We start from the raw sequence: 26,170 nt of genomic DNA, 5'->3' as shown, positions 1-26,170 counted from the left end.
CTGATGTTCTCCTTTACACATGACATCTATTGCACTTCTGTCTGTCCTGGGAGAGGGATCCCTCACATGTGGCTCTCTGAGGTTTCTACCTTCTTTTTACCCTGTTAAAAGGGTTTTTTAGTAGTTTTCCTTACTCTTGCTGAGGGTTAAGGGCAGAGGATGTCACACCTTGTTAAAGCCCTATGAGACAAATTGTGATTTGTGAATATGGGCTATACAAATAAAATTTGATTGATTGATTGATGACCCTGACAGTGAGAATAACAACATCGTGGCATCAGATAGTCTGACGGTAATATAGTGGGTGAATTTATACAATCTTTTGATTACCAATGAACATTAATGTGTCAAGCAAAATAAAAAGTACCTCCGTTAATATATGTCACTAGTAGTCATTGTCTGTTTGCTTAGCTGCCATGACAAAAAAAAAATTACAAACAATTTTTATATTTTATTGGCATTTTATATTTTTTTAGAATTGTCCATAGAATTTATATTTTTTGAATAATTTGCGTAGTTTTTTTAGGATCAAAAAGACCATACTCGTTTTCCCTGTTAAATAATAGTCCTTTTTTCTTGATTTTACCCTAAAATCACAAGCCTGACAAGTGTAAATACATTTGTGCTTTCTGATTTCTTTGTTTTCTTTGCTTGTGTTTTTCAGTATTGTGACGTGTACATATGAAAGTGACTCTACAGAAAGCATACTTTGAAAACAGACCCAGAACACAGGACACTCCGGAGGCTCTGTTTTGTGTTTGAGTTGGTGAATAATTAACAGAGAAAGTGGATCTTGACACTACTGACCCTTTGTCTACTTATGTAACGGCCTTAGGACATTAGTTTGTTCCCATCTAATCCCAGTGATACAGAACATGGGAGAGAATAATTCATAGCTCTGCAAAAATAGACTATTAAACACTTCTCTAAAGTTAATGAACTCTGAAAATGGCAATTTTGAGTTCAAATGTACGTATTTCAGGTAAACTGGTATTCAGAAACTACAGTTTCTGACATCTTGCAAGAAATAAATAATAATAATAATAATTCTACTACTACTACTAAGAATAAGGCTAAGAATAAGAATAATGAGAGATGGGGAACTGATCCTGCTCTAGTTATTCTTGTTTATTCTTTAGGTTGACAGACCAGACCAGACTGTTCCTGGTGTTCGGGGGAACTCTGCATAAATAGCGTCAGGAAATGACGCGGATGGCCGTATCGTGTACGTCATTCCAGTCTCACAACCTACTGGAAGCTGATTGGCTGGTTTATGAAAGGTTAACACTCTGTTCTCGCCTCGTTGGTATTGGTGACAGTGCGGCTCGAACCACTAGTCAGGAGGGGGGATTCCTGAATGTAGCTTATTTTAGATCTAGACTTTTTCCGTTTCCGGCAGAAGATAAAAGAGTCTCATTCATTTCCACCAGTCATATTAATGTGTTTATTATATGGTTAATTCTAAGGTATTTTGATCCCCTCTTTAAACCGACACGGACTATACCATTAGGTTACAGCCCCTCAGTAACCGGTGTTACGTGAGTCACCAGGAAACTGATGTAACTTTAACCGGCTTCTGTTACAGTGACAAGTACAAAGAGACGTGATGCGTCACATTCCCACTTATTGTTGAGTCCACGTTTTAGTCAGTGCTGACCTTCACGTGTGTCTCTGGTGGATTCAGCCAAACATGAATCCAGCGCGTCGCTGCTCGGCTCTGTTGAACCAGCTGTGCTCGCGGGGGAGACCGGCAGCCAGAGGACGGTTTCCAGCGGGACCAGCCTCCAACCCGGCGGGACGACGCTGCTCCGGTATCGGCGGAAGTGAAATGGGAGTCAAGGGGACCGGTCCCCAGCTGAAGCCGAGCGGAACATCATCCTCGAGGGCCGCACCAGGTACTGTTCACCTCAGTATACCGCTCAGTGTAATGTGGGACCATGGAACAACATGTTCCGACTGTTGAAACGAGTTCACTGATTCGTATCTGACGTGTCATTTTCCATGAGCCAAAACCTGGTTTGTGTAGACAACCTATTCGTCATTCGTCTATGTTATCACCTTATCGATTGTGTCGATAATCGATCATCACAACCCTCCTCCTCCTCCTCCTCCTCAGCTGTACCCCTGATAGCAGCGTCTGTCTGATGAGCGAGTGGAAAGGAAATGATACACGAGAGAAACTTTAGGTTCAGTTGAAACAACACGCTCACATACTTCAATCAATGGTCATCCAGAAGAATTTAAGAGATGTTTCTTTGTATTGATGTCATGTTGAAGTATCCTTTATCTTTTTACAGTGACCACGTTTTTCATTGAGCTACAGAGGTGGTAAATGCTCTGTATTTATATATAGATATACTGACCTCTCTACAGTACAAGATGCAGGTCTCATCTTCCTACATGTATACCACCATCACCATGGCTGTTTCACTGTCAACGTTTTACTACATTTGTCATTGTACGTTTTACTCAGGTCCCAAACACTCCTGTAAGTCAGACACACATGTCAGACGGACCATGTGTGTGTGGGCCACATGTGAAGCTGATGATGTAACAGATCCCCCACCCCCCCTTCTTGACCTGTCACAACTGCATACATGCTTACATATCCTCTGTTGTGTTGAGTCCACTTTTCAGAAGACCTATACCATAAGAAGTCATTTTATTAGTCCCACAATGGGGAAATTTGCCAACTTACAAAACCTGAATAAAAACCAATCCAACAAAGACATGAGGTGAATACCATACATATGGTATGTATATTTCTTTTCTGTGACACATTCAGCAAAGATATTTTACCAAAACCCAACCCTATGAATGTATTTTATTGACTTTATTGACATACAGTAAAAGTGTATGTGATAAACAGAGTATTTTTTTAATCTTGTAATCTTAAGCGTAACTGTAGGAAAACTTGACTTTAAACAAATATCAGTTGTGAAAACTCTAGCTTGTATAACACAAGCCAGTCAGGAACCAGCGGGTCTTGAAGTCTTTATGCAGTTCTAACCAGGTTGTCTATTTTAGGTATTGTCACAAGGAAACAGGTCGGGTCTCAGCCTGAAGTCAGGTCACCCCCACCCAAACACCAGCACATACATAATCGTGCACATTCCCTCATGGCCTGGGTCAACTGGAAAATGGTGCCTTAAATTAGACGCTGTAATCGTTCCTCTGTTTCAGTCCTCTGGAGGCTAAAACTCTTAATCTAACTCCATGCAGATCTTTACTGGCCTCCACCTGTAATGGGATCTGTCAGGCTCAGTTACATAACCATCCAGTAAAGAGGTCATGGGTCACATACCATGGTTACAGCAATGAGTCAGGCCTATTTTACCCTTCCTTTTGTTTTTATGTCTTGAGTTAAGGTTCAGTATGGAGGATTCAGTGGCATCTAGTGGTGAGGTTGCATATTTAAATGATCTGAATTCCCCTCCCCTCAGCATGTAGGAAAACATATGATGGTCTTCAGGTAACATAAAAAAGATGAATGGCCCTCTCTAGACCCAGTATTTGGTTTGTAGTCAAGTGTATCCTAAACCGGATCTGATGACCATGATGTTAGATGTGTACAGGAATAAAATCATGGGATTTTCATCTAATGCATTTATTGAAATTGTAAATCTATAGAAAAACTATAGATATTTGTAAGTAAAAAAATAACATTTTAGTGACATTTTAGTAATGATGGTGGTTTTAAGTAAAATAGTGGTTGTGTCTTTGTTTCAGTGGAATTCAGCAGTTTCAGCTCAGTGTCTGATTAACATGACATTTACACAGGACAGTCGGTCATTCACTTCGCGCCCTGCCACTTAATCTAATATGTCACTGTTGTAATGAAGTTAATTGTCATGTGGTTTCCACAGCACAGGACAATATGACCTAAAATTTGATCTGTGTGTAACCAGCAGCACATTCTGGCTTATTACTCAACAGTAGCTTGGACTCTGGCTCTTTTCTTTGGCTATTAATAAAAATATTTTAAGTGAAGAATGGGAAAAGGTGCTGCTCAGCGTGACACTACCCTGGTTCGTAGGTTTTTAGCTTTCAGTATATTTTTTACTGGGCTTTAATCTAACGTGTGTGCTAATGGTGAGTTGTCACTTAAACATGGAAGTATGTGACGACTGGCTTTTTAGTGTCGGTTTGTACTTCTTGAGTACTTGTTGGTGAGCAGCTGTGGCTCAGGAGGTACAGCGGGTCATTCACTAAGAGGAAGGTCGGCGTTTCGTTCCCCAGCTCGTTCAATTCACATGGCCATGTGTTCTTATGCAAGACACTGAACCTCAAACTTCCCCGTCAATGTGTGAATGTGGTGTATAAGTGATGAATGTGTACTAATACAATACATTGTAGTTCTAAAACACATCAGTTTCGCTACGTTAACATCTTCTGTCCACACTTCCCAAGAGTTATCAAACTCCTAAAACAGAGACTTTTTGGCGGTTGATCTTGTTTTAAGTTCGACGTGTGTTAAATATCTTTGTTGCTGTAGTACAAATCTTTTATTACACATCTACAAATTTGAATGTGTAATAAAGGCTTATTTATTTATTTATTTATATATATATCTCTATATCTCTATATCTCTACAGCACCAAAATCATTCTACATCCACCTAGTTTTTCAGATCAACTTGCCAACTCTAAAAGTTCACTGCATCTGAGTTCATTCTGTAATGACGAAGTCGAAAGTCTGGGAATCCACAACCAGCATGTGCTCCAACATGCCATTTCCCCAGCGAACATTTTCACTTGTTACTACAGGAAGTGGAAGTAATGCAATAAGTGGAGGTTCCAGTTCAGTGTCTCTGGAAACGTTTCCAGTGAACCAGCTGTGGTAGGGCCCTGAACACTGCAAGAAACCGCTGGAATTTAACCATTAAATGTATCTCTTTTAATTTCTCTGTGACAACAAATAATTAGAAACAAGGAGAAAATGAGATCAAATTAAAAACAAAGCTTCAGTGATAAATATTTACCCATGATCATAATATTAGATAGTAAGATATTTAAAAAATGAGGTGGTGTGTCAGTACTATCTTGGGACATATGGTGCAAATTGAATGCACAAATACAATGTGTGTGACTTCTTAGCTTGTCTGACAGTGAAATTCCAGTTTACTGAGGTTCCTCTGACTATACTGGTGTGTGTGTGTGTGTGTGTGTGTGTGTGTGTGTGTGTGTGTGTGTGTGTGTGTGTGTGTGTGTGTGTGTGTGTGTGTGTGTGTGTGTGTGTGTGTGTGCGTGTGCGCGCGCGCATGAGGAAGATAGAGATGGGGTTTTCTAGGCCTAGAATATATATAGACAGAAGTCAAAAAGTCAAAAGCTTTGGAAAAGTAATGGGATTACATTTTGTTGTATGTAATAAAATGAATTACAAAATGTAACAGTAATCTTCCACATTGTGTCAGTACATGGTAACATTGTGCTCCTTCACTTTCACCATTAGTAAACAGCCCACCAGCTGTCTTTATGCTGCCTGGTCAAAAAGTATATCTAGTCAGTGTGAGACATCCTGAGCTAAAAGTTAGATAATTCATGGCCATTATAAACTTTGGTTTGGAGTTGAAAGAGATTCTGTATTGCATGTGAGCTTTGCTGAGAGAGCTTCAATATTAGCAGTGCAGGGAAAATGTGTGAGTGAGAGAGAGAGAGAGAGAGAGAGAGAGAGAGAGAGAGAGAGAGAGAGAGAGAGAGAGAGAGAGAGAGAGAGAGAGAGAGAGAGAGAGAGAGAGAGAGAGAGAGAGAGAGAGAGAGAGAGAGAGAGAGAGAGAGAGAGAGAGAGAGAGAGAGAGAGAGAGAGAGAGAGAGAGAGAGAGAGAGAGAGCATTGTTGAAGTGGCCAGTCAATGATGGAGTCACTCCTTCGGCTGCATCAGCATTTACTGGGACTGGGAGTCACTCTGTCCCTCTGTACCCACGTCCACGTGACTGCCTGCTCCCACTCAGTTCAGCTGGAAGCAGGAAGAGAGGGGGATGACTGAGGCAGGAGAGAAGAATGTTGGGTGGACAAACGTCAGACAGGCTGAAAAACTAGTGTTTGTGCTTCCCGTTTCCGTTTTGTTTCATGTAAGTATACATATATTTGTGTTCATGTTTTTATGAGGCTATCTTTATTTATCATAAATCTGGAGATAAATCTTTGCTTCAGGGTGGCTGGATCCTGTTCGAGGCTGAAGTTAGAGGTGCTGTTTTGCACTGTGTTCTTTAGAGTGGTTTGCTCCCATGAGAAAGGTGTTGGGATGACTGTGATCTTGCTGGAGGTTGATCGTTTTGGATTTTAACTTAAATATTTCAACAAATTGGATTGGCTGCCCCTCAAGACATTCATAATCCATGAGACGTAATCTAAAAACTTAGTTTCATCCTTTACTCGTATATTGTACATTATAAGTTGTTCAGTACTTAAGTTTAAAATGGATTGGCTGCATAATGGACATTCCTATCATCCTCAGTTGTATGTTGTGTTTAGTGCTAAATATTAGCATGATAACACACTCATGTTGAACTTAGCATTTTGCACACATTAATATTGTCATTGTGAACATGGTGAACATTTGAATCAGTTTTACTCTGACAGTGTTGATGAAAAAGAGCAGGAGATATCCTAACGACCACTTCTTTGCTTTCTTCTGAGGTTTCAGCCCAACTACTGGTCTTGTAGTGACCCAGTTTTCTCTCAGCTGAAGAAGAGGTGAATTTTTTTCCTCTCAGAACAGTTTCTGTTAAATTTAATGCTGAACGTTATTGATTTTAAAAATGTAGGGTTTATTACAAGCCTGCTGCATTAGATTCCATTACATTGTGCAGGTGTATCTATTCTTTGTTAGGGTCACAAAATGCTAAAAAGCTAGAATTTTTGCAACTCAGGTCCAGAAGGTATTTGACAGAAAATGGTGAACACTGAAATCAGATTAGTGAATTTACCAGGTTATGTCCACGGTCTGTGTCCAAGTAAATCATGTGCAGGAAATGTGTCAGTGACAAAGAGAACAACCCACACACTGTCTTCTCCGTCCCTCCTCTCTCCCAAGTTTACCAGAGAACAAGTCCTTTGTGTGTTTGTGTGTGTGTGTGTGTGTGTGTGTGTGTGTGTGTGTGTGTGTGTGTGTGCGTGTGCGCGTGCGCGCACGAACTGGATAGTCCTGCCATCCCCACCTGTTGGACAACATGCCCATTCTTATCAAAATCTCACCCACTTTCCCTAAACATGCTTCCTTGCTTGCACAATCTTAGGATGCATCCTGTTCTTCACAATAAGCATCTATCATCACTATGGTGACCCTGAGACGTAGAGGTGTCATTCTGTCTAACAGCGAGCGAGGAGGAGGCAGGGAGGGTTGAGAAGTGATGATTCAGAGAGAGAGGGAGACAGGTGTATAATGAAGGATGAGACGGATAAGGGATGAGTCACTTTGTAGACGTACAGAGAGAGCGTGATGCTCAGGTAATAAAGAGGATAAAGGTAAGAGGTCAGCAGTGAATGACAGAGATAGAAGAGGACTGTGCTCATTACACCTAGAAAGAAGAGGGAAGAAAGCATTAAAGCTGATATGGAGACCATAGGTAAGATGTTTATTGACAGTAACTTACTGTGTTAAAGTCAGCAAGCAGGACGAATGATGGGGTTCAATATTTGTATCAGTTATTGGACTTCTGTCCGTCCTGGGAGAGGGATCCCTCACATGTGGCTCTCTCTGAGGTTTCTAAGGTTTTTTACCCTGTTGTCGCACCTTGTTAAGCCCTATGATACAAATTGGGATTTGTGAATATGGGCTATACAAATACAATTTGATTGATTGATAAATTAACTTGATTTGGCGCCTATTTATTTTATTACACTAGCCAAAAGCAGATATTTGCTTAGTTAATCCAGGACCAGTTTCTGAAGTGATTCTCCACAGCCTATGTCTGAATACATATTCCTTTAATGCATGACTGGTGCACTGTTTTCCACCATGCAGTGACAGGTTCCTGTAAAAACAACAAAGACCAGGGAGAAACAGAACAGTTGTATTATACCTCAGTATTTTCAGAATACTGTCAGAAAACTGGATAACTGAATCACTCTAATAAATATATAATTTAAATTGTTTTATTTCAGCTAACTTGAGTTTGTTTCCTAACCCTTACAAAAAAATTGGTAAAAAGAAAATTCAGGTACTAGACTGTCACCAGTAGCTACAGATTTCTAACGATGTGCAGAGTCGTCATTAAGTCACACACAGGCTGTTCTAACCATGTCATAGTGTGCTTGAACTTAAATAGGATTACAGGATTAGATATTTCATATCTGCTACTCTGTAATTATCCTAGAATATTACTAAACTTTACATACACTGTTGAGTTGCAAGAGACACTCACCATAGACTTTTCATTACCCTTTTACACGGGTAATCTTGTTTGTTGAAATCCTCTTCACATCCTGATAGCCATCAACAAATAAAAGTTGTCTAAAAAAAGAAAAACCGTTGTGTGTGGCCCCCGCAGGACTGTAATAAACACAACCAATCCTGTCATTTGGACCCAGTGAAATGATTTGCTGGCATTTATGTCTGTCTGTCTGTCACTAACACACCTGCCTGCCTGTGCACACCCTGCCCGTGCTCTCACTGCACATGACCCGAGTTATTATTGTTATTTATTTAAGGACAATAAAACTACTAAAACAAAAATTAATGAGTAAAAATAATCATAACTAACATGAGTCTTCAGGGAAAGAATGAGCACTTTCTTTAGCAACAACAGTCTACTTGTAAATAAATTGTGCAACATTTGTGTGAACAAATAAACATCTGATGTCTATAAAGAACATACATTTCAGGGGATAGTAAGGCACAGAGGTCTGAAGTGATGTGTATCGTCACTACCCCAGACCTGGGACCTGTCTGTGGGGAGGGTAGAGTTGGGTGTCGGCCCAGGTCCTCCAGCTTTTAAAAGTTAATCACAATTTCTGCGTTCTGTGTCCGCTGAGAGTTGCGCACTTGTTCCCACACTTTAATTCATACAAAAAAGAAGTACTGTACGACTGTAGCCACTGTCTGTATGTTATTCTGATCGTATACATTCATTACATCAGACCAGTCAGCTTCCTCTTTACATAATGAACTGTTTGCTTTCTCAGCGGTTCACTGTGTGGTCTGAACAAACGTTAAGTCACTATGTTCTAAAAGAGCAACAGAACCTTTGTACTGTTGCAGTGATGGGGGACAGTCCTGTCAGCTGAACGCAGCATGGCTAACCCTCACTCTGCCTATAAGATGAACTGAGAGAGGTCATTCTTTAGCCTGATGAGGCTAAGATAAAAATCCAAAGATCTTCATGGTATTTGGAGTGATTGAAGGTAATTTATGGAGTAGGCTCTGCATAAAGTTGGGAATGATATGAAAACCAGTAGTGACAAAAGATTGTACGTTTTTTTTGGCACTGAAACACACTCGCTCAAGTCTTAACACTCAGGGTTTGGGTTTGTGGATTATTTTTTCTTTGGGTCTGGTATGACCAGTGGCTAATGTTAGCAACAAGTAAAAGGTTCACAGCACCATAGATGACCCTTACTGACCACACATTTTCCTTTCTTGGTTCCTCTCCACCAGTTAGTCCAATGGGGGCCAGCAGTAGCAGCAGGTTGTTTGGTACTCTGACCCAGTCACTGAACAGCTCATCCTTGGCCCAACCAGAGCTGTACCCGGAGGAGAGCCCAGACCAGGACCTGGCCGAGGTAGACCCGGACCAGCTGCTCAGAGAGTGTGAGGATGCCCTGCAGAGGCGACCAGCCCGGCCACACCGGGATCTGGTCCATCCCAGCGGCACAGCGCCCTACCACCACAAGCACAACCCTTCCATACGGGTCATGCAGTGGAACATATTGGCACAAGGTACATTTAACTTGGTTAATGATCAAATACTCGAAAATATAATGATACTGTATTTTTGTCATACTCAACTGCACACTGTTTAGTGCCAGTTAGCAAATGTTAGCATGCAGGTATGCTAAACAAAGATGTCTTCACCAAGCTGCCAGCATTATAACATCAGTGATTCTGTTTCCAGCTCTTGGTGAGGGGAAGGACGGCTTCATCCGCTGTCCACTGGATGCTCTCAACTGGCAGGAAAGGAAGTACTTGATCCTGGAAGAGATTCTCACCTACAGACCAGACATCCTCTGTCTACAGGAAGTGGACCACTACTATGACACTTTCCAACCAATCATGACCAGCCTGGGTTACCACGGAAGCTTCCTGCCAAAACCCTGGTCTCCCTGCCTGGATGTAGAGCAGAATAACGGTCCTGACGGCTGCGCTCTATTTTATCGCCACTCACGCTTCTCCCTTCAGGCTGCAGCTCACCTGCGGCTGTCAGCCATGATGCTGCCCACCAACCAGGTAGCCATTGTTCAGACCCTGAGTTGCAGGGTAACGGGTCGGCAGCTGTGTGTGGCTGTAACTCATCTGAAAGCTCGCAGTGGATGGGAGAGGCTGCGGAGTGCGCAGGGTGCTGACCTGCTGCAGAGCCTACGCAGCATAACATCCCGGGCTGGCAGTCAGAGCGAGTCAGCATCCACCATCGTCCCTTTAATAGTGTGTGGGGACTTTAATGCAGAGCCATCAGAGGATGTTTACAGACGCTTCAGCTCTTCCTCCCTCGGCCTGAACTCTGCATACAAGCTGCTGAGCTCTGACGGGCAGATGGAGCCAGCCTATACCACATGGAAAATCCGCCCCTCTGGAGAGAGCTGCAATACGCTTGACTACATCTGGTATACCCATAATGCTTTGAGTGTGGACTGCCTGTTGGACATTCCCACTGAAGAGCAGATCGGCCCTGACCGCCTCCCCTCCTACCACTACCCCTCTGACCATTTATCACTGCTCTGTGACATCAGCTTCAGGGAGGAACCCCATAGGCTTTCATCATAGCAGCTCTGGACCAATAGGAGAAGCGAGTGAGGAGAATGCTGATCCAGAATGTATAATGAGCGCTTAAGTAACATGCTCAGTTTCTCAGTAGCTAACGGGTTTGACGACTGGAAAACCACTGCAGTAGTTTGTTTCCAACACACACATAAGACTCTTAACTTAATTTTTATTTAATTATTATTTATACTTTCATTTGGTTTTACCATAATCAACAGATTTTAGTACAGTGTCTTTAAATGATTTACTTTGCACTTAAGTAATCTGAGGTGGTTCGTCAGTTTTACAATGGTAATCATGACAGTGTTGTTGCTGTGACAACATCATGACGACATGCGCAGAAGTGCTACATTTTAAAATATAAATAAAGAAATGTATTTTACTGTGCCTAGTTCGTGAACTAGTTCTTTTTTTGTCAACATACACACAGGTTTGCACTCAACATTGACTACCATTCATTGTGAACAGCCTAGTGAAAACCTTATCCCTAAACTTAACCGTGGCCAATTCATACCTAACTAACCTAACCACAACTCACATCTTAATCCTAACATTAACCAGGAAACTATGTTTTGCCTCATAAGGCCCCATTTATTTAGCACTCTTCTAGTCTTGAGGACCCCTCAAAGCTCTTTACAGTCCATCTACCCATATTATCATACATCAATCACGCACTGCTTACACACCCATCAGGGGCAATTTGTGGCTCAGTATCTTGCCCAAGAACACATCGGCATGCGGACTGAGGGAGATGGGGATCAAACCACCGACCTTCCGGCTAATGTTCGACCCTATCTCTTGAGCCACAGTCGCCACATCTCTGTCTACTGGTCCTGACAAGGTCAGTGTTTATACCAGAAAAGTCCTAAGGAGGCAACAAATACGAGCACGCGCACACAAAATAATTGTATAGTAGTGGGGGGTGGGGCTTCCGCCTCCCGTTTTGCAGCATCTATTTCAGAAGCCCCTCACTAAAAGCCACATAGGAACAGATGTGTGGGTGAGTTCATCACTGTTCCTACAGAGCCTTCAACATCTCCGAGTGGGTGCATTTAAAAACAGTCCTATAGACGAGCAGTGGATGGTCAGCATCATTCCTCCCTTGGTTGAGAGGACCCAGTTGTGGGCAGAGCGTGAGGGGGAAAGGAGACTGACTCATATGTTCCTTTCACTGTATCACAACAGAGATCTGAGGACTTATCCTGCCTGGTGGGATAACAGCAGTAGAAGTACAGTGCTCATGGCATAGGCAGGATTGGCCTTGGGAAGAATATACACAGGAGTGAAATCACAGGATAAATGGTCTGTTTTCACATGGCGCTTTACAGTACAACCACGTGTAGCTGAACACAACAAAATTACAATATTTACAACATGGATTAGAAGAAACTGTAACATAATAGAAAGGTGTGTCAATGTTTAAAGTATTTGTACATAAGAAAATGTCTGCTAGAGATGAAGGGAGCAGCAATGACAATTGAAATGGAGTTATTACCAGTAATGGTAGAATATGTGAGTAGGCATATTGTATATCAAGCAGTCTTGTTATCGTAGTCCACGATCACCATCCATCACATCCACCAACATCAGGTGAACTGACAGTCTGACAGTCTGAGGGCAGGTAGCACGAGTCCTGCTCTGTGAGCTGAATCTCTGTGAATGATATGATACAAATGTCTGTAATCCTAAAGACAAACATTTGCTAATAGTTCAGCAAGTTTGTTCCTAACAGGACGTCTCCTGTAACTGAAATATTCAATGCTCAATTCAAACTCCTCAGTATGATGAATAAATGTCATCTCACTGACTTTGACTGTGACATAATTTCTGTTTTGAGTTTTTCTGAAACATCTCCTGAGAGTTTTTACTCAGAATGAAACCAAAACCAGTGAGTAGCAGTTCTGTGTAGATGGGAGAGGTCAGAGGTTAAACTGGTTGGAGCTGGTCAGAAATACTATGGTAACTCAGATTACCACCCTTTACACCTGGGCTTTTCTGCTCACCAGAGTTGTGCATTTCAGAACGCAACCTGAAGGTAGACCACCCCGGCTGCCTCCCGTTAGTCCACCGGCCCAGTTACCTCAGGGCACCACTGTGTGTATACACTGTCTGACATGGTCTGACAATTCATCTAACCCCAATCTGCATGTCTGTGGACTATGGGAGGGAGCTGGAGTACCCGGATAAACAGACAGGGGGAGAACACGCAAACCCCTCACAGAAAGACCCCCGGCTGAGCCAGGATTCAAACTAAGATCCAGTGCTAACCCCTGTACAGCTATAATACAGCATGGTATACAGTCACATTAACTTACATTGTCCTTCCTGGCTGTACTTTGTCCAGCCTCTCTTAACAACATGCCATGATCGAAGACATTGATTATAATTGCTTAAATTTAATTTGAAACCTCTATTTTGTTCTCTTCCAGCTCCTCCTTCACACATCCCCTTTGATTGGATTCCTGCAAACGTAAACGTGCATACGTACGCAAGTCATTTCTACCAGCTGTGAACAGATGTTTTTTCTTTTGTTTATTATAACCAAAAGAGATCTGGGTCTTTTTAGGAGATCTGTTTTATAAGAGTGTATAACAAAGTGTGCACCCACAGAATGCTGCATCCATGTTTCTATGTGTTACATGTTCTGTCATGGTGTTGAAGATCTTCATGGGTTTGTGTTGTCTTTTTGCAGGTTCAGTGTAGCTGAGCTTGGGGGCACAGTATGCAGTGAACTCACTGATGCTACTGTGACATTTCAACCTTTTTCATTGTGGAACATAACTTGTAAGTCCAAGTGTGTTTCCACTTCTAAACGGTACTCTCCCACATGTAGATCCACTGTCGATGTACAAGAAGCATCTTCAGATATTTTATTTTTTACGTTTTCTGTTCTGATTAGTGAAGGTAAATATTTGTGGTCCCTTCAGATTTTAGGGGCAGTGCTGAATACTCAGGATGTCAAATGACTGTTTGTCCACAAGTTTCTGCTTTTGCAGAGCTAAGCAATGTTAAGTTAAACAAGTAAACAGTAATAATCTCCCAGCACAGAGCTGGTCGACACACTGAGACTGGGGGTGTGTGTGTGTGTGTGTGTGTGTATATATACATATATACATATATACACACACACACACACACACACACACACACACACACACACACACACACACACATATATATATATATATACACACTCAGACTGGCTAAAAACAACATCATGTGTTCTTTGTGAACAGATATGATGTGCGGTCTAATCACAGTGGTCACTGGAAACACATAGGTGTAAACGGACAAGGTCAGAGCTTAACACTGATCTGAGGTCTCAGGACAGATGTTAATACCAGGCCTGAACAGGGCCATAGAAGTGACTTGAGACCGGCTCATTCCCAGCAGCACAGTGCCTCTGTGTGGACTGACCAGTGCAGGTTACTGTGTTCATACAGCTGCAAAGTTTCTTTAAATAGACTTAAGAACATGTCACTTTTCAGATGGCTTAATAAAACAACTTCAGACAGTTACAATTATCATTTGTCTTCTTTTATAATACACATATTAAGTAAAATCTACTTCAATACATTGATAGTACAAGAAAAATAGTATATCATACTTCTAATGTGGAGCACACCATTAAGTTCTTCCATCTCCATGCAGACATCCTTTTTACTCTCTTTTGATGACCAGTAGAAAAAGATGCTGTACGTTGGGAGAAGGTGACAGTGCTGTGGAGTAACAGAACTCTGCAGACAAACAATTAGACTGAAAAAGAGGAAAGAAAGAGATGAAGTCAAACTACGCCTGTACTGTTACATACCTGCTGAGTATCAAAAAAATGCTTTTTACATTTTTGTTTACAACAAAGTCTCATTGGGCTTTTATATTAGGTTTGATTACAAAAGGAGCTTTTCATGTACAATCTAAGGCTGCCCATGTCTTCTGAGCTCTGAACCACCTGTGTGAGTGTGTTTACAACAGTCCCTTTAATCCTTTGTGTGGCTTCAGTCTCCTTGGAAACCAACAATAGGCTGAAAGTCTGAGAGCCAATGAGAGAGCAGCTCTGCTCTGAGGCGGGGGAGGTGTGGGACGTGCCCTGCACCTCCACGGCAGCGTCCACAGTCATTTCCTGTACTACCACCCCCTCAGGATGACGGGGTCTTTCCTGATGCTGCTGGTGGGCTGCAGGGGCGCGGCACCTCTACTACTATTACTTGTGATTGTGCTGCCTCAGGCTGACAGTCGGAGGGCTTCAGGGGCTGCGCGGGGATTTTCACCAGGGTGGGGTGAGACTGGCTCACCTGGAGCTGAGGCAATCGCTGAGCCACAGCCGCTGGTTTGGCCAGGATGAGCTGCGGTGCTGACCGGCCAGCGATTACCTGGATCGTAGGCGCAGTGCCGGCTGCAGGCTTAGTGGTGGCCTGCTGCGTCAGCTGTGTGGCCAGATGTTTGGCCTGGATGAGCTGCGTGAGCTGGCCTGTAGAATTGGCCTGCAAGAGCGAGGCGAGCTGGTTGGCCGGGATGGTGATGATGGTGATCTTCTCTCCTGCTTTGGAGCCGGATAGCATGGTGGGCAGAGCCTGGATCACCAGTTTGGGGGGAGTGCTGCCGGAGGTGTTCGCTACACTTACCGGGACTCCTGTGGTGGTGGTGAGAATGGACGAGGAGTTTAACGTCACCTGACCTAGAGAGTTGGTCATGACCAATGGCATGGCTCGGAAAGGTCTGCAGGAGGAGGCACAGGGCAGAGAAGAATACACCATATCAGTCATCAGTACATTTCTTATCAGTTAAATGAAAAGATCAATAATCTCATGGCTGAACTTTAAACACAATCATGTTAGCCGTTTCCTTCTGAATATTTCAATCAATAAAATGTTATCTGTATAGCCCATATTCACAAATCAGTTTGTCTCATAGAGCTTAAGAAGGTGTGACATCCGCTGGCCTTAACCCTCAGCAAGAGTAAGGAAAGACTATGCAAAGTTAAGCTCAAAGTCTTTTGGATCTTGCTTCATATTTGCTATAGAGATATAAGAGTGTCCTCTTCGCATCGAATACAACAGCAAGTAAATTTCCAAGAAGTTTCAGGTTAAACCCAATACATCTGTACTGACAGGTTAATATTATTTGAATTTTTGATGGAGTATGGAGTAATTATTGTGATCTTCTAATGTAATTACAAGTAAAGGGTTGATACCTACACATGACGAACTGGGCTATATCATTTAATTAAATCACTTCTTGGCTGCTGAATTGTAGTTTGAGTAGTAGAAACTTAATAAACCAGTTTTACAGATCAACACTGAGCAAATCAGATTCAATATGTGGTTATGAACACATGTGAAAGCCAAATAGACTTCTCAGACCTTGTGGTGGCATTGCTGGGGATGACAGTGACGTAGGTCTGCTGAGTCGGGATGGCAGCAGTGGAGTTGGTGCCCAAGCTGGCAGGGCCCTGCTGGTGAGCCGGGTGCTGGGCCACGCCCTCGCTGTCTTCCAACTCCTCGCCCTCCTCCTCCTCGTCGATCACACGAATGTTCTTAGGCATGTCTTTGAACTGGTAGGCCAGACGCTGACCCTCCACCTTCGCCAGGATGCCACGCTGGTAGTAATACCTAAACACACACACGCACATCAAAGCTGAGTTATTACGAATGACAGGAGAGACAGCATTCAGCACTATGAGGCATTAGTGGAGAAGGAAGTGTGACCTCAGGGCTCGGCCCATGGTCTCGTAGTTCATGTCGGGCTTGTTCTTGTGTTTCCCCCAAAGTTTGGACACGGCCTTGGAGTCGACCAGCTTGAAGATGCCCTTCTCCCTCTGCATCCACTTAATGTAGCGGGGACAGGTGTTTTTATCCTGCAGCAGCTCCAGCAGGAACTCCCACAGATAGGTGGTGTTGCCTGGAGGACACAAAGCACAGCCGCATAAACTTCTGAAGCTCCACAACATATACTGTAGTTATTATCACTACATTGATGGTCAGGGGCAAACTGTAGAAAAAGACTCACACAGGCCAACTGCACCTTAAAGATGCTTTCAATGATTAGTAACAAGTGAATTAAAGGGAACAATGTTTCTCCTTGAGTTGGTTTTCAGGCCTGGTTACATCACACTATCACCAATAAAAGAGAAAATCAAGGTGTGAGCTGAACACAGGAACAGACTGTGAACGCACTGTAACAACCACAGGAGATATTTTCACTCACTCACGCTAACTTTCTCCCTCTCTGTCTCTCTCTCTCTCTCTATAGGCAGCAAAATATCATATAATAAGGTCTTCGTCATAATTTTAGCTGTGCACGTTTCTGTGAGAGTCATGCAGTTCTTAGTAGGTAGGCACTTGCCGTCTCTGTATACCTCTCACTTTGAGTCTGTTGTGCATGACAGTGAACTGATGCACAACCCCATAAGCTGCCAGGACAACTCCATTGTATAACACAGACATCTCCTGGGAGAATTTAGACCAGCAGTCAGAATGCCGCAGGCTGTCAACTTCACACATAGAGCTGATACAAACCTTTGCCCTCCCTCTGTCTCTTCTTGATCCCCAAGTCAAAGGAGCCATTGGAGGCAGGCTGGTGTGACTTCGGCTTACGTCCACCTACATTCAGAACACACACACACACACACACACACACACACACACACACACACACACACACACACACACACACACACACACACACACACACACACACACACACACACACACACACACACACACACACACACACACACACACACACAATTAACAGTGACCAACAAATGGGCATCCTCTATTTTATTTAACTATCCCACTGAGTTGTGTTCACTGTTTTGTTCATGTGGAGACATTGTCTAATGTCAGGTGTGAAGTGATAATCTCAGCGCTGAATACAATAACAGGTTTGAATGGGGCCTGTGTGTAGCAGGGATACTGACTTCCTCTCTTCTTCTTGGCAGCAGGTTCACAGTCAGGAGGGATCGGGAAGGACTCCTCCTCTATGGGCCCACACTCTGTTGACACCTCCACCACCGTCTCCATCATCACATCCTCTGCTGGGGTCAAACAACAGTCACACTATTACTTCTGATATGGACATTGTATCTGGGGTTATTATTATTATTATTATTAAGATGGCTGAAAAGCCAGGAGTCCTGTAAATACTGATGTAGAATTGCTTCTGTTTGTGTGTATAAGAGAGAGACCCATGACAGCAGATCCTCACATTAAATATCACCACAAGTCTCATGGTCATAAACTACTACCTCACAAGACACGGAATACTACTGGCTGAGATATTCTCCATAACAGATAGTTCTTTTCAGATTGCTTGTTCATATGCACACATGGATGTGTCCACAAATGTTATATTTCACACAGCCAATGAGACATATTTTATCTGTATGACATCTATTAACTGGATGAATTAGGACATTAGACAGTGTACAGTGATGAACCCTGATGTACTCAGCCTGATTCATATTAGAGGTGTCAGATAAAGCCTGGAACAGATGTGAATTTATTTACCTGTCAAATACTCATTCCAATAATATACATCAACAAAAAAACACAGCCACTCATTGCAGCTCAGACTCCTGTGTGTTACTGGCTGTGTGTTTACCTGTGTTGCGTTCACTGTGGAGTCCTCCAGGAGACTCCATGTGAAGAAGAGCTTCTGCTGCTTCAAACGTTTTGTCAAAACACACCATGTCATGACCTGACATCTCCACTGAGAAGAGGAACACACAAACCTTTGTCAGCACACACAGTACACTCACTGAGGAGACAGTAAGACCAGACCTGAGACAACTGGTAAGAGAAATATACTGGTTCTGGTGTGAAAATGAGACAAACACAGACAGCAATGCGGTGCTGCAACCTCAGCTACTTTGAAATGTTAACTTCCTTGTTTTGGGTTTGTAGTGACAATGTGTTCCTCCCTTCCTGTTTCCTGCGATCTAGTCTAAAGGGTCAGACATAATTCCGGCCAGCAGGGGGCAGTCTACTGCTGTAATACACAACAACAGTAGTTGAAGTGCAAAGACAGAATTTCTCTGTGTGAAGCATCGCAAATGTAGACGAGTATGAAACAATACTAAGCTTGTGCAGATTTCAGACAGTCATATGCAGTTTATTTTCAGACCTGGAGCTGAATTTAATATATAGCATTAAATATTATTATCATTATTTAATAGATACTAGAAAAACTAAAGCTAATGACACAAGACTTATACAAGACTTTAGAGCTAACGACTTTTGGCAAAATGGGATTCAGCTAATGCTGTCATTGATTATTTATAGCAACAAAATATATATGTGACAAGGCTATATGATGTGTTACAAATCGAAAAGTTCACTGTAAAGCTTTTTGTTAATTTGGATAGTATCTGCATTCTTAAATGGGCGAGTGGACATGACACAAACCCAAACAATATATAACAGACTCAAATACCACATGTGTTTTGCATCCTACACAAGAGACATGTCAGAAAGTGTGGTGATCACAAGGTTTGTATTTGAAATGGCTTTGCTGGATTCGTTACTAAAACAGAGAAAATGACTCAGTCTTATCAACTTGCTTCTCGTTGTGTTCACTCTGGACAATCAATAGATTCACTTCTAGCATTAGAATCTTATTAGAGGGAACACAAGCAGCCACGAACAGTTCTTACTGTTGCATTTCGACAGCGTTTGGGACTGGAAATAATAACTGGAGCTGGAGGGGAAATTAAATGTGTGTGAATGGAAGTGGAATTATTGAACAGAATTTGTAACATGGAGGTCTCTAGCTTTTGTAAAAAAGTTAGAATGCATCCCATTCCAACCACACAGAAGAACTTCAACAAATACCCATAAATCAACCCACTATTTAGAAGGCAAACTTCACATTACAAGAATTCAACCCGCTCACCAGTCTCAGCCACCTCAGTGACCACCTCCTGCTCATCAGCCACATCCTGCATCAAATAGGTTTCGTCGTCGTACACCAGGACCTGAGCTGAGTAGCACTCCTCCACCTGGGCACTAGGCACCTCCTCCACAATCACAGCTGGACAGCCCTCATCCTGCAGCACCATGCCCTCCTCCTCATCCACATCTTCCTCCACCTCCTCGCCACCCTCCACGATCACCGCCTCTACCTCCTGCTGAACCACCTCTTCCTCCTCCTCCTCAACTGGATGCTGCTCACACTGAACACAGTTTGGAAAGAGACAAAAAAATATATGTTTTTAGTGATGTCAACATGTTGGCAGTTCTCAACAATAGTACACCTCACAGAAGTAATGAATAAACATCTTCTGGAGAAACTCTCCCAAGTAACTGAATTAATTATTCAAGGCCTTTATTTAATGCTCAGTTATAGCACTTTTTGCAGTTAATACAGCCTCAAATCCTGAGTATGACTCTTAAAACTTTAAAACCACTGGATTTGGGGATTTGTTTTTGCCATTCTTCTCTGCAGATGCTCTTGGGCTCTGTCAGTTTGGATGGGGACTGTCAATGAACAGTTATTTTCAGCTTTCTGCACAGATGTTTGATGTCAGGGCTCTGGCTGTGCCACTTGAGGACATTCCCATCTCTGTCTCTAACCTGCTCCTGCGTTTTCTCTGCTGTGATGTCAGGATAGTTGTCCCGTTGGAAGGAAGGTGAATCTTGGGCCCTGCCTGAGGTTTTCATTAAGGAATTCACTGTACTTTCCTTCAATATGCTTTTCCTTAACCCTGACCATTGCCCCTGTTCCTGCTGCTGAAAACCCCTTTAACAGTGAAGTACTGCCACCACCGTCCTTCACTGATGGGATGGTATTGAGCAGGTGATGAGCAGTACGTGGTTTCCTTCAGACGTATATTTAAATCTCAGGCCCTGTTCAGACTGGGTATTAACATCCATCCTGAGAGATTCGATCACAAGTGGATAGCTTTAAGTTTGGTATTGAAAATAGTAGGTAAACACAGGAATAAATAATCACATTACTTAAGGTTCCATCTAAATTGAGCACTAGAGCAATAGATCTGCATTCACTGTACTGTTAACTTCTCCCCTTTCTCACTACCCTTTCTAACCTGGTGTAGTGCTTTTCTGCCTGCAGCTGTAAAGATGTATGGAGTGGACTCACCTGCTGGGGTTCCTCTATGACGGTGACATACTCCACTATGTTCCCTCCACCGTCTGACACTACCACAGAAGTCATTACTCATTCCTACCAACAACAAAAAAAACAACACAGTGGGTCAGGATGGAGAAGGTAGCACGAACAACAAGAAATATTTACATTATGAGTAAATAAAAATAAAAAATCTCATTTATATACAAGTTTGAAGTGTGTTTATGTGTACAGAGCAGTGGTCATGTGAAAGTTCCAGGGGCGCCTGCTCTCCTCATGACCTAGTACAAGTAATGTTGTGGTCTTTCTAGTGACGACAGAACAACATGTTACAATCCAGTCAAAACAATATTATTTAACTTCAGGCGTATGCTAAATTCAACTAATAAGTGATCTAACAACAGACATTTATTCCCATCAATAATTGATTAAACTTGAATAATAATTGTGACTTTTATAATTATGGATAAATATGTTATGTTATATTCTCAGACTTGATGCCTACTAAGAATAAATAAGTAAAGTGCTGGATTGTAAAGTGTGATGGGAATTCATGGCACACTAGCAGATATTCCTGAAATCTTCTCTTCTGTTGGCACAGTGTGGAGGGTGAAGACTGATGATAATAGATTCAACTAACAAATATAAGATCTGAAATATTGCTCGGATGTTTCTACGTAAATTGGGGGCTGAGAGGTCTAGTGTACAGGATCGTTTAAACCTGGACACAAACTGAACGGCTGAAAGCAGCAGCCGGTCTGGGTTTAGGCTTATAGGACACAGGGGCTTCCTCTTGACAGTTCCTCCTCCACTGTAAACAACCAGCGCGGGACGCAGAGAGGAGAAGGCTTGGCTTAAGCCAGCTCGACTTAATTCAACACTAACACAGTGAAAGTGAAAACATGACAGATTCTATAATGTCTAACCCGACTGGTTGGTTGGAGATGACAGGAGCTGACCTTTCTCCTCACACAGCCTAATGTTTACTTTCTCGCCTCGCTGAGACTCTCCTGCTAACTAGTTAGCTAATAATTCCGATATTTAGCTAAACGTAACCAACATAGCTAATATACAATGTACTTCAAGTACCGCCAGTTAATCAATAAAATACAAAACAAACACTGCCTACTTCTTTAACGGGGAGACACCCCACTACAACCAAATAACTCAGCGGCCGTCAATAGGGTTAGTTGTTGAGCTCGAATCGGTTAGCATAAAGCTAGCGAAAACACATTTTAAAGAAGGAGAAGACTGTGGCTGACCGGCCAGCAGAGCAAATCACACCTGTGTGTTGTGAGTCCGTGGGAGAGAGTCGATATGTCCATACAACGAGTTTCCCTCGCTTACCTTGTTTTGCTTTTGGTAACGGGAAAGTAAGCTCCGCGGCTAGCACTAGCTGGGCCTGATGCTAGCTACCGTTAGCCGAGTTGTCGAGGCCAGAGCGCGGACTTCGCTCGTGTAAACAGGCGCTTGCAGCTGCTCCGTCCGACGGGAATCACTTCAGAGACACCTGAAGACGTAACGCGTTCGCCTGGAGCCGGTGAGCGCCGCTGCAGACCTCCAGGTTGGGTTCACACCTGCTAGCTTCTTGCTATCCTGTAGCTTTCCGGCGCGCCGCCTCTTCTCTACAACCACAGGGTCAGAGCGCAGACGTTCGTGACGTCATGAGGACAAACCCCATCAGAATCATCGTACGTGTGACATCATCACAACGAAGACGAGCAAAAGCGGGTGGACACAAATAATATTATCGTAAGTGACCGTTGAGATGGTTTATTGTTTAGTTTATGATCAGTTACTCCTGTAACCAGCAGGGAATTCAATAATGTGAGCAAAGCTGTTCCTTATGGTTTATCTCATCTAATCAAAAGTCATCTTCATCTTCAAGTACTGAGAACAGAATGATGATAAGTGGTATTGACGGAATCTGAACACTCAATGCAACAATAAACATATACCTAGTACAATTTATGAGAGAAGGGGAATAACTCCCAGAGGAGAAGCTTTTGGATACATATATTTAAAGGTACAAGAGGCGGTATACAGCATGGACAGGTCGCCAGCTTATCACAACAGACACAAGACAAAATCATGAAGCCCAAAATATCAAGTGTCACCGCTCCACTACCTGATTAACATAATTGTAAAGTTTCATGAGAAAATGGACATACTGATCATACCCCTGCGTTATACACTGCTCAAAAAAGAAAAGAGAACACTTATTCATCACAGTATAACACCAAGTCAATTGAACTTCTCGGACAGCAAACTCCATTTAGGAAGCGACCAATTTCACCTGCTTTGGTGCAAATTGACAGTAACAACAAATGGTTGTAGAGGTGACAGCAAGACAAACCCCAAAAAGGGATTGGTTTGCAAGTGATTGCTACAGATCATTTCTCTCTCCTTATCCTTCCTGTTGGATTTTTCTTTAGTTTTGCATTTTGCTGATGCCATTTTTGTAATTGATAGCATGATAGCACCCAATCAGGTTGCACATCTGTGATTGACTATCTAGTCCATCTCCTTCAGGATGGCCCATATATGCGTGCCATCGCAAGAATTTGAGTTGGCTGTGTGTCTCCCAGCAAAGTCTCAAGAGCATGGAGGAGATACCAGGAGACGGGCCATTACACGAGGAGTGCTAGACATGGCTGTAGAAGGTCAACCTCCCCTCTGCAGGACTGGTATCTGCTCCTTTGTGCAAAGAGGAGCAGAGTAGCCAGAGCCCTACAAAATGCCCTCCAGCAGGCTGTTTCTAAACGAACTGTCAGGTTCGCCACTGGTGCCCTGTTCTCTTCACAGATGAGAGCAGGTTCACACTGAGCACATGTTACAGGCGTGTAAGAGTCAGGAAATGCCGTGGCAAACGTGCTGCTACCTGTAACATCTTCCAGCATGACCGGTTTGGCGGTGAGTCAGTGATGGTCTGGGGAGGCATATCCTTGGAGGGTCGCACAGACCTCCCTTTCATAGCCAACTGTACCTTGACTGCTGTTACGTACCGGGATGGAATCCTCAGAGCGATTGTCAGACCTTACGCTGGTGCAGGGGGCCCTGGGTTCCTCCTGGTGCAGGACAATGCCCGGCCTCATGTGGCCAGAGTGTGTAGGCAGTTCCTGCATTGATGCAATTGACTGACCCTCAGGCCTGAATCTGATTGAGAACTTCTTGGATGTTATGTATCGTGTATCCGGTGCCGCCAAGTACAACCACAGACTGTCCACGAGCTGATGCCCTGATCCAGGTCTGGGAGGAGATCCCCCTCAACATGAATATTTTGTTCATTGAGATCCTGTTTGTGAAGTGTTCCCTTAATCTTTTGGAGCAGTGAATATTAAACTGACCTGCAGCATCTTGAATTATATCCAATTCCTTTTTTGTGACTCATAGACTAAAAGGAAACACTAAAAACTGATTGTCTTCTGTCACTGTGCATTAAGCTGAACCTCTCCTGAACACGGCTCCTCCTTGTAAGATTATTAATAATCTTCGAGATTCATTTACTACTAGCTTTGGCCTTATCTATCAAATGGAGATAAAAATGAGATGTAACCAACCTTATCTCTTCCAGAACTTTACTTCCTCCAGCCTTCATAAATCCAAGACATCACAGTCTCCTTCAGATCAATTGATGCTGAATGTCTGTTCTTCATTAGTTTCCACAGATAAGGATGTTGTTTCAGGAAGACAGTGGTGCCACCTAACTAAGAACATTTACTGAAGTACAAGTACAAATATGAGGTACCTTAACTATTTCCATTTTATCCTGCTTTATGTCTACTCCATTACTGTGCATACTGTGAAAAACAATACACTTTTTACTCCTTTACATTTATCTGACTGCTGAGTTATGATTACATAATACATTATTGATTTGATAAATTATAATGAATGATTGATATTTAATGAAGAAAACATATGATGATCTTACAGACATTCAATGTACACATTAATGCATGATAAAGAGACAATGTATGATACTTAAATACATTTATCAAACACATGAGTACTTTACCTCATGCAACATTTTCAGTGCAGGACCTTTTCTGAAGATGTAGTGTTGTTATGTTGCAGCATTAACTTCTTGAGCAACTACTTAAGTGAAGTATCTAAAGACTTACTCCACCACTGCAGGAAAGAAGCCAATTCCCAAATGTATTTTCCAGTTCAGTTTAAACAGCACAAACTAAACTCAACTGATCTTTGTTTCCAACAGAAGTTTACATTTTCATCCTTAACCAGACAAGCACCCTGTTCATACCTGGTATTAACAAGTCCTGGGTGATCCAATCACAGGTGAGCAGCGCTAAGTACAGCTGCAAACACACACAAGGACACATTCATATCTGATCAATATGTCAGGATGAAACCTTTGTTTCTTCATTGCTTAAACAATTTTCATTGTGGTAGGGCCGAATTTTACAGGAAAATTATTTTATGTTACAATTTATTTACTTTGGTCAACACATTTTTTTAACTCTGTTAAACCTGAAGTGCAGGCCTTTTACATGGGGTCCATTTAAAGCTGATGAAGCCCATCAGTGACAGGTAAATCTCTGTATTTCGCTTGTTTTAGGTCTAGTCTGTGGTAACATTCTCTTGCTGGTGCACAAGGAATGCTGTGTTTCATGTCAGTGATGACTGGTTTGCCAGAGCAAGAGATGGGACTGACGATGTTGACAGAGAGAAAGCTACAGTAACTAGGAGTATGGTGGAATGGTGTTCATTATTTTTCTTTGCATTTCCCCCCCAATGATGTCAAGGTGAGGTCAACTTTTTGCCTGTTGGTTGATCGATATCAGAGAACATTGTTTCATTTATTTTTAATCTTGGCAGTTTTGGTCCATATACAAAATCCTCTGTGTAATATTAAATGTTCATGATTAAGTAAACAGCATTACATAAAACATCTTATATAAAACATACATTCAAAAACTAAGCTTGGCTAACTCACTGGGAGTGTGTGTATAATCAGAGGCTTTGATCCGATTTGACTGTCTGAAAAACCCACAACTTCTCATCAGAGTCCGATATCGGAATTAAATGTTGCTGAATAGAGATTGGTCCACAGAAGGACCTGTATCTGGCACTGTGCGCTGTGTGAGTACCACACTCATCCATCTCTCGTGTTAAACAACCACATGTCCACTAACTTAAACTGACA

At 42.5% G+C, this 26,170-nt stretch overlaps 2 protein-coding genes across 5 annotated transcripts; one reads left to right on the top strand and one right to left on the bottom strand.

Annotated features, from left to right (window-relative positions):
• Positions 1-1,223: 1,223 nt before the first annotated feature.
• On the top strand, positions 1,224-11,304 carry nocta (nocturnin a). Of its 3 annotated transcripts, none has more exons than XM_034598801.1 (3): positions 1,224-1,895; positions 9,598-9,879; positions 10,055-11,304. In XM_034598801.1, exons 1-3 carry the CDS (start codon positions 1,691-1,693, stop codon positions 10,918-10,920), a joined length of 1,353 nt encoding a protein of 450 aa, XP_034454692.1. In that variant the 5' UTR covers positions 1,224-1,690; the 3' UTR covers positions 10,921-11,304. The 3 variants fall into 3 exon arrangements, with proteins under 3 accessions (XP_034454692.1, XP_034454691.1, XP_034454693.1); XM_034598800.1 differs by having other exon boundaries at positions 1,351-1,895; positions 9,583-9,879; XM_034598802.1 differs by lacking the exon at positions 1,224-1,895 and adding an exon at positions 7,540-7,567 and having other exon boundaries at positions 9,583-9,879.
• A 3,134-nt stretch (positions 11,305-14,438) lies between these two features.
• On the bottom strand, positions 14,439-22,671 carry elf2a (E74-like factor 2a (ets domain transcription factor)). 2 transcript variants are annotated; one of them, XM_034598775.1, is made up of 9 exons: positions 22,351-22,671; positions 21,016-21,099; positions 19,810-20,089; positions 18,520-18,627; positions 17,837-17,950; positions 17,433-17,516; positions 16,623-16,815; positions 16,278-16,526; positions 14,439-15,633 (listed from the first exon to the last, which is right to left on the bottom strand). In XM_034598775.1, exons 2-9 carry the CDS (start codon positions 21,088-21,090, stop codon positions 15,054-15,056), a joined length of 1,683 nt encoding a protein of 560 aa, XP_034454666.1. In that variant the 5' UTR covers positions 21,091-21,099; positions 22,351-22,671; the 3' UTR covers positions 14,439-15,053. The 2 variants fall into 2 exon arrangements, with proteins under 2 accessions (XP_034454666.1, XP_034454665.1); XM_034598774.1 differs by having other exon boundaries at positions 17,837-17,953; positions 22,351-22,669.
• Between the last annotated feature and the right edge of the window lie 3,499 nt (positions 22,672-26,170).

This window comes from Hippoglossus hippoglossus, chromosome 10, assembly GCF_009819705.1.
Source record: "Hippoglossus hippoglossus isolate fHipHip1 chromosome 10, fHipHip1.pri, whole genome shotgun sequence".
Lineage (NCBI taxonomy): Eukaryota > Metazoa > Chordata > Actinopteri > Pleuronectiformes > Pleuronectidae > Hippoglossus > Hippoglossus hippoglossus.
This window is presented reverse-complemented; position numbering and strand designations above follow the sequence as displayed.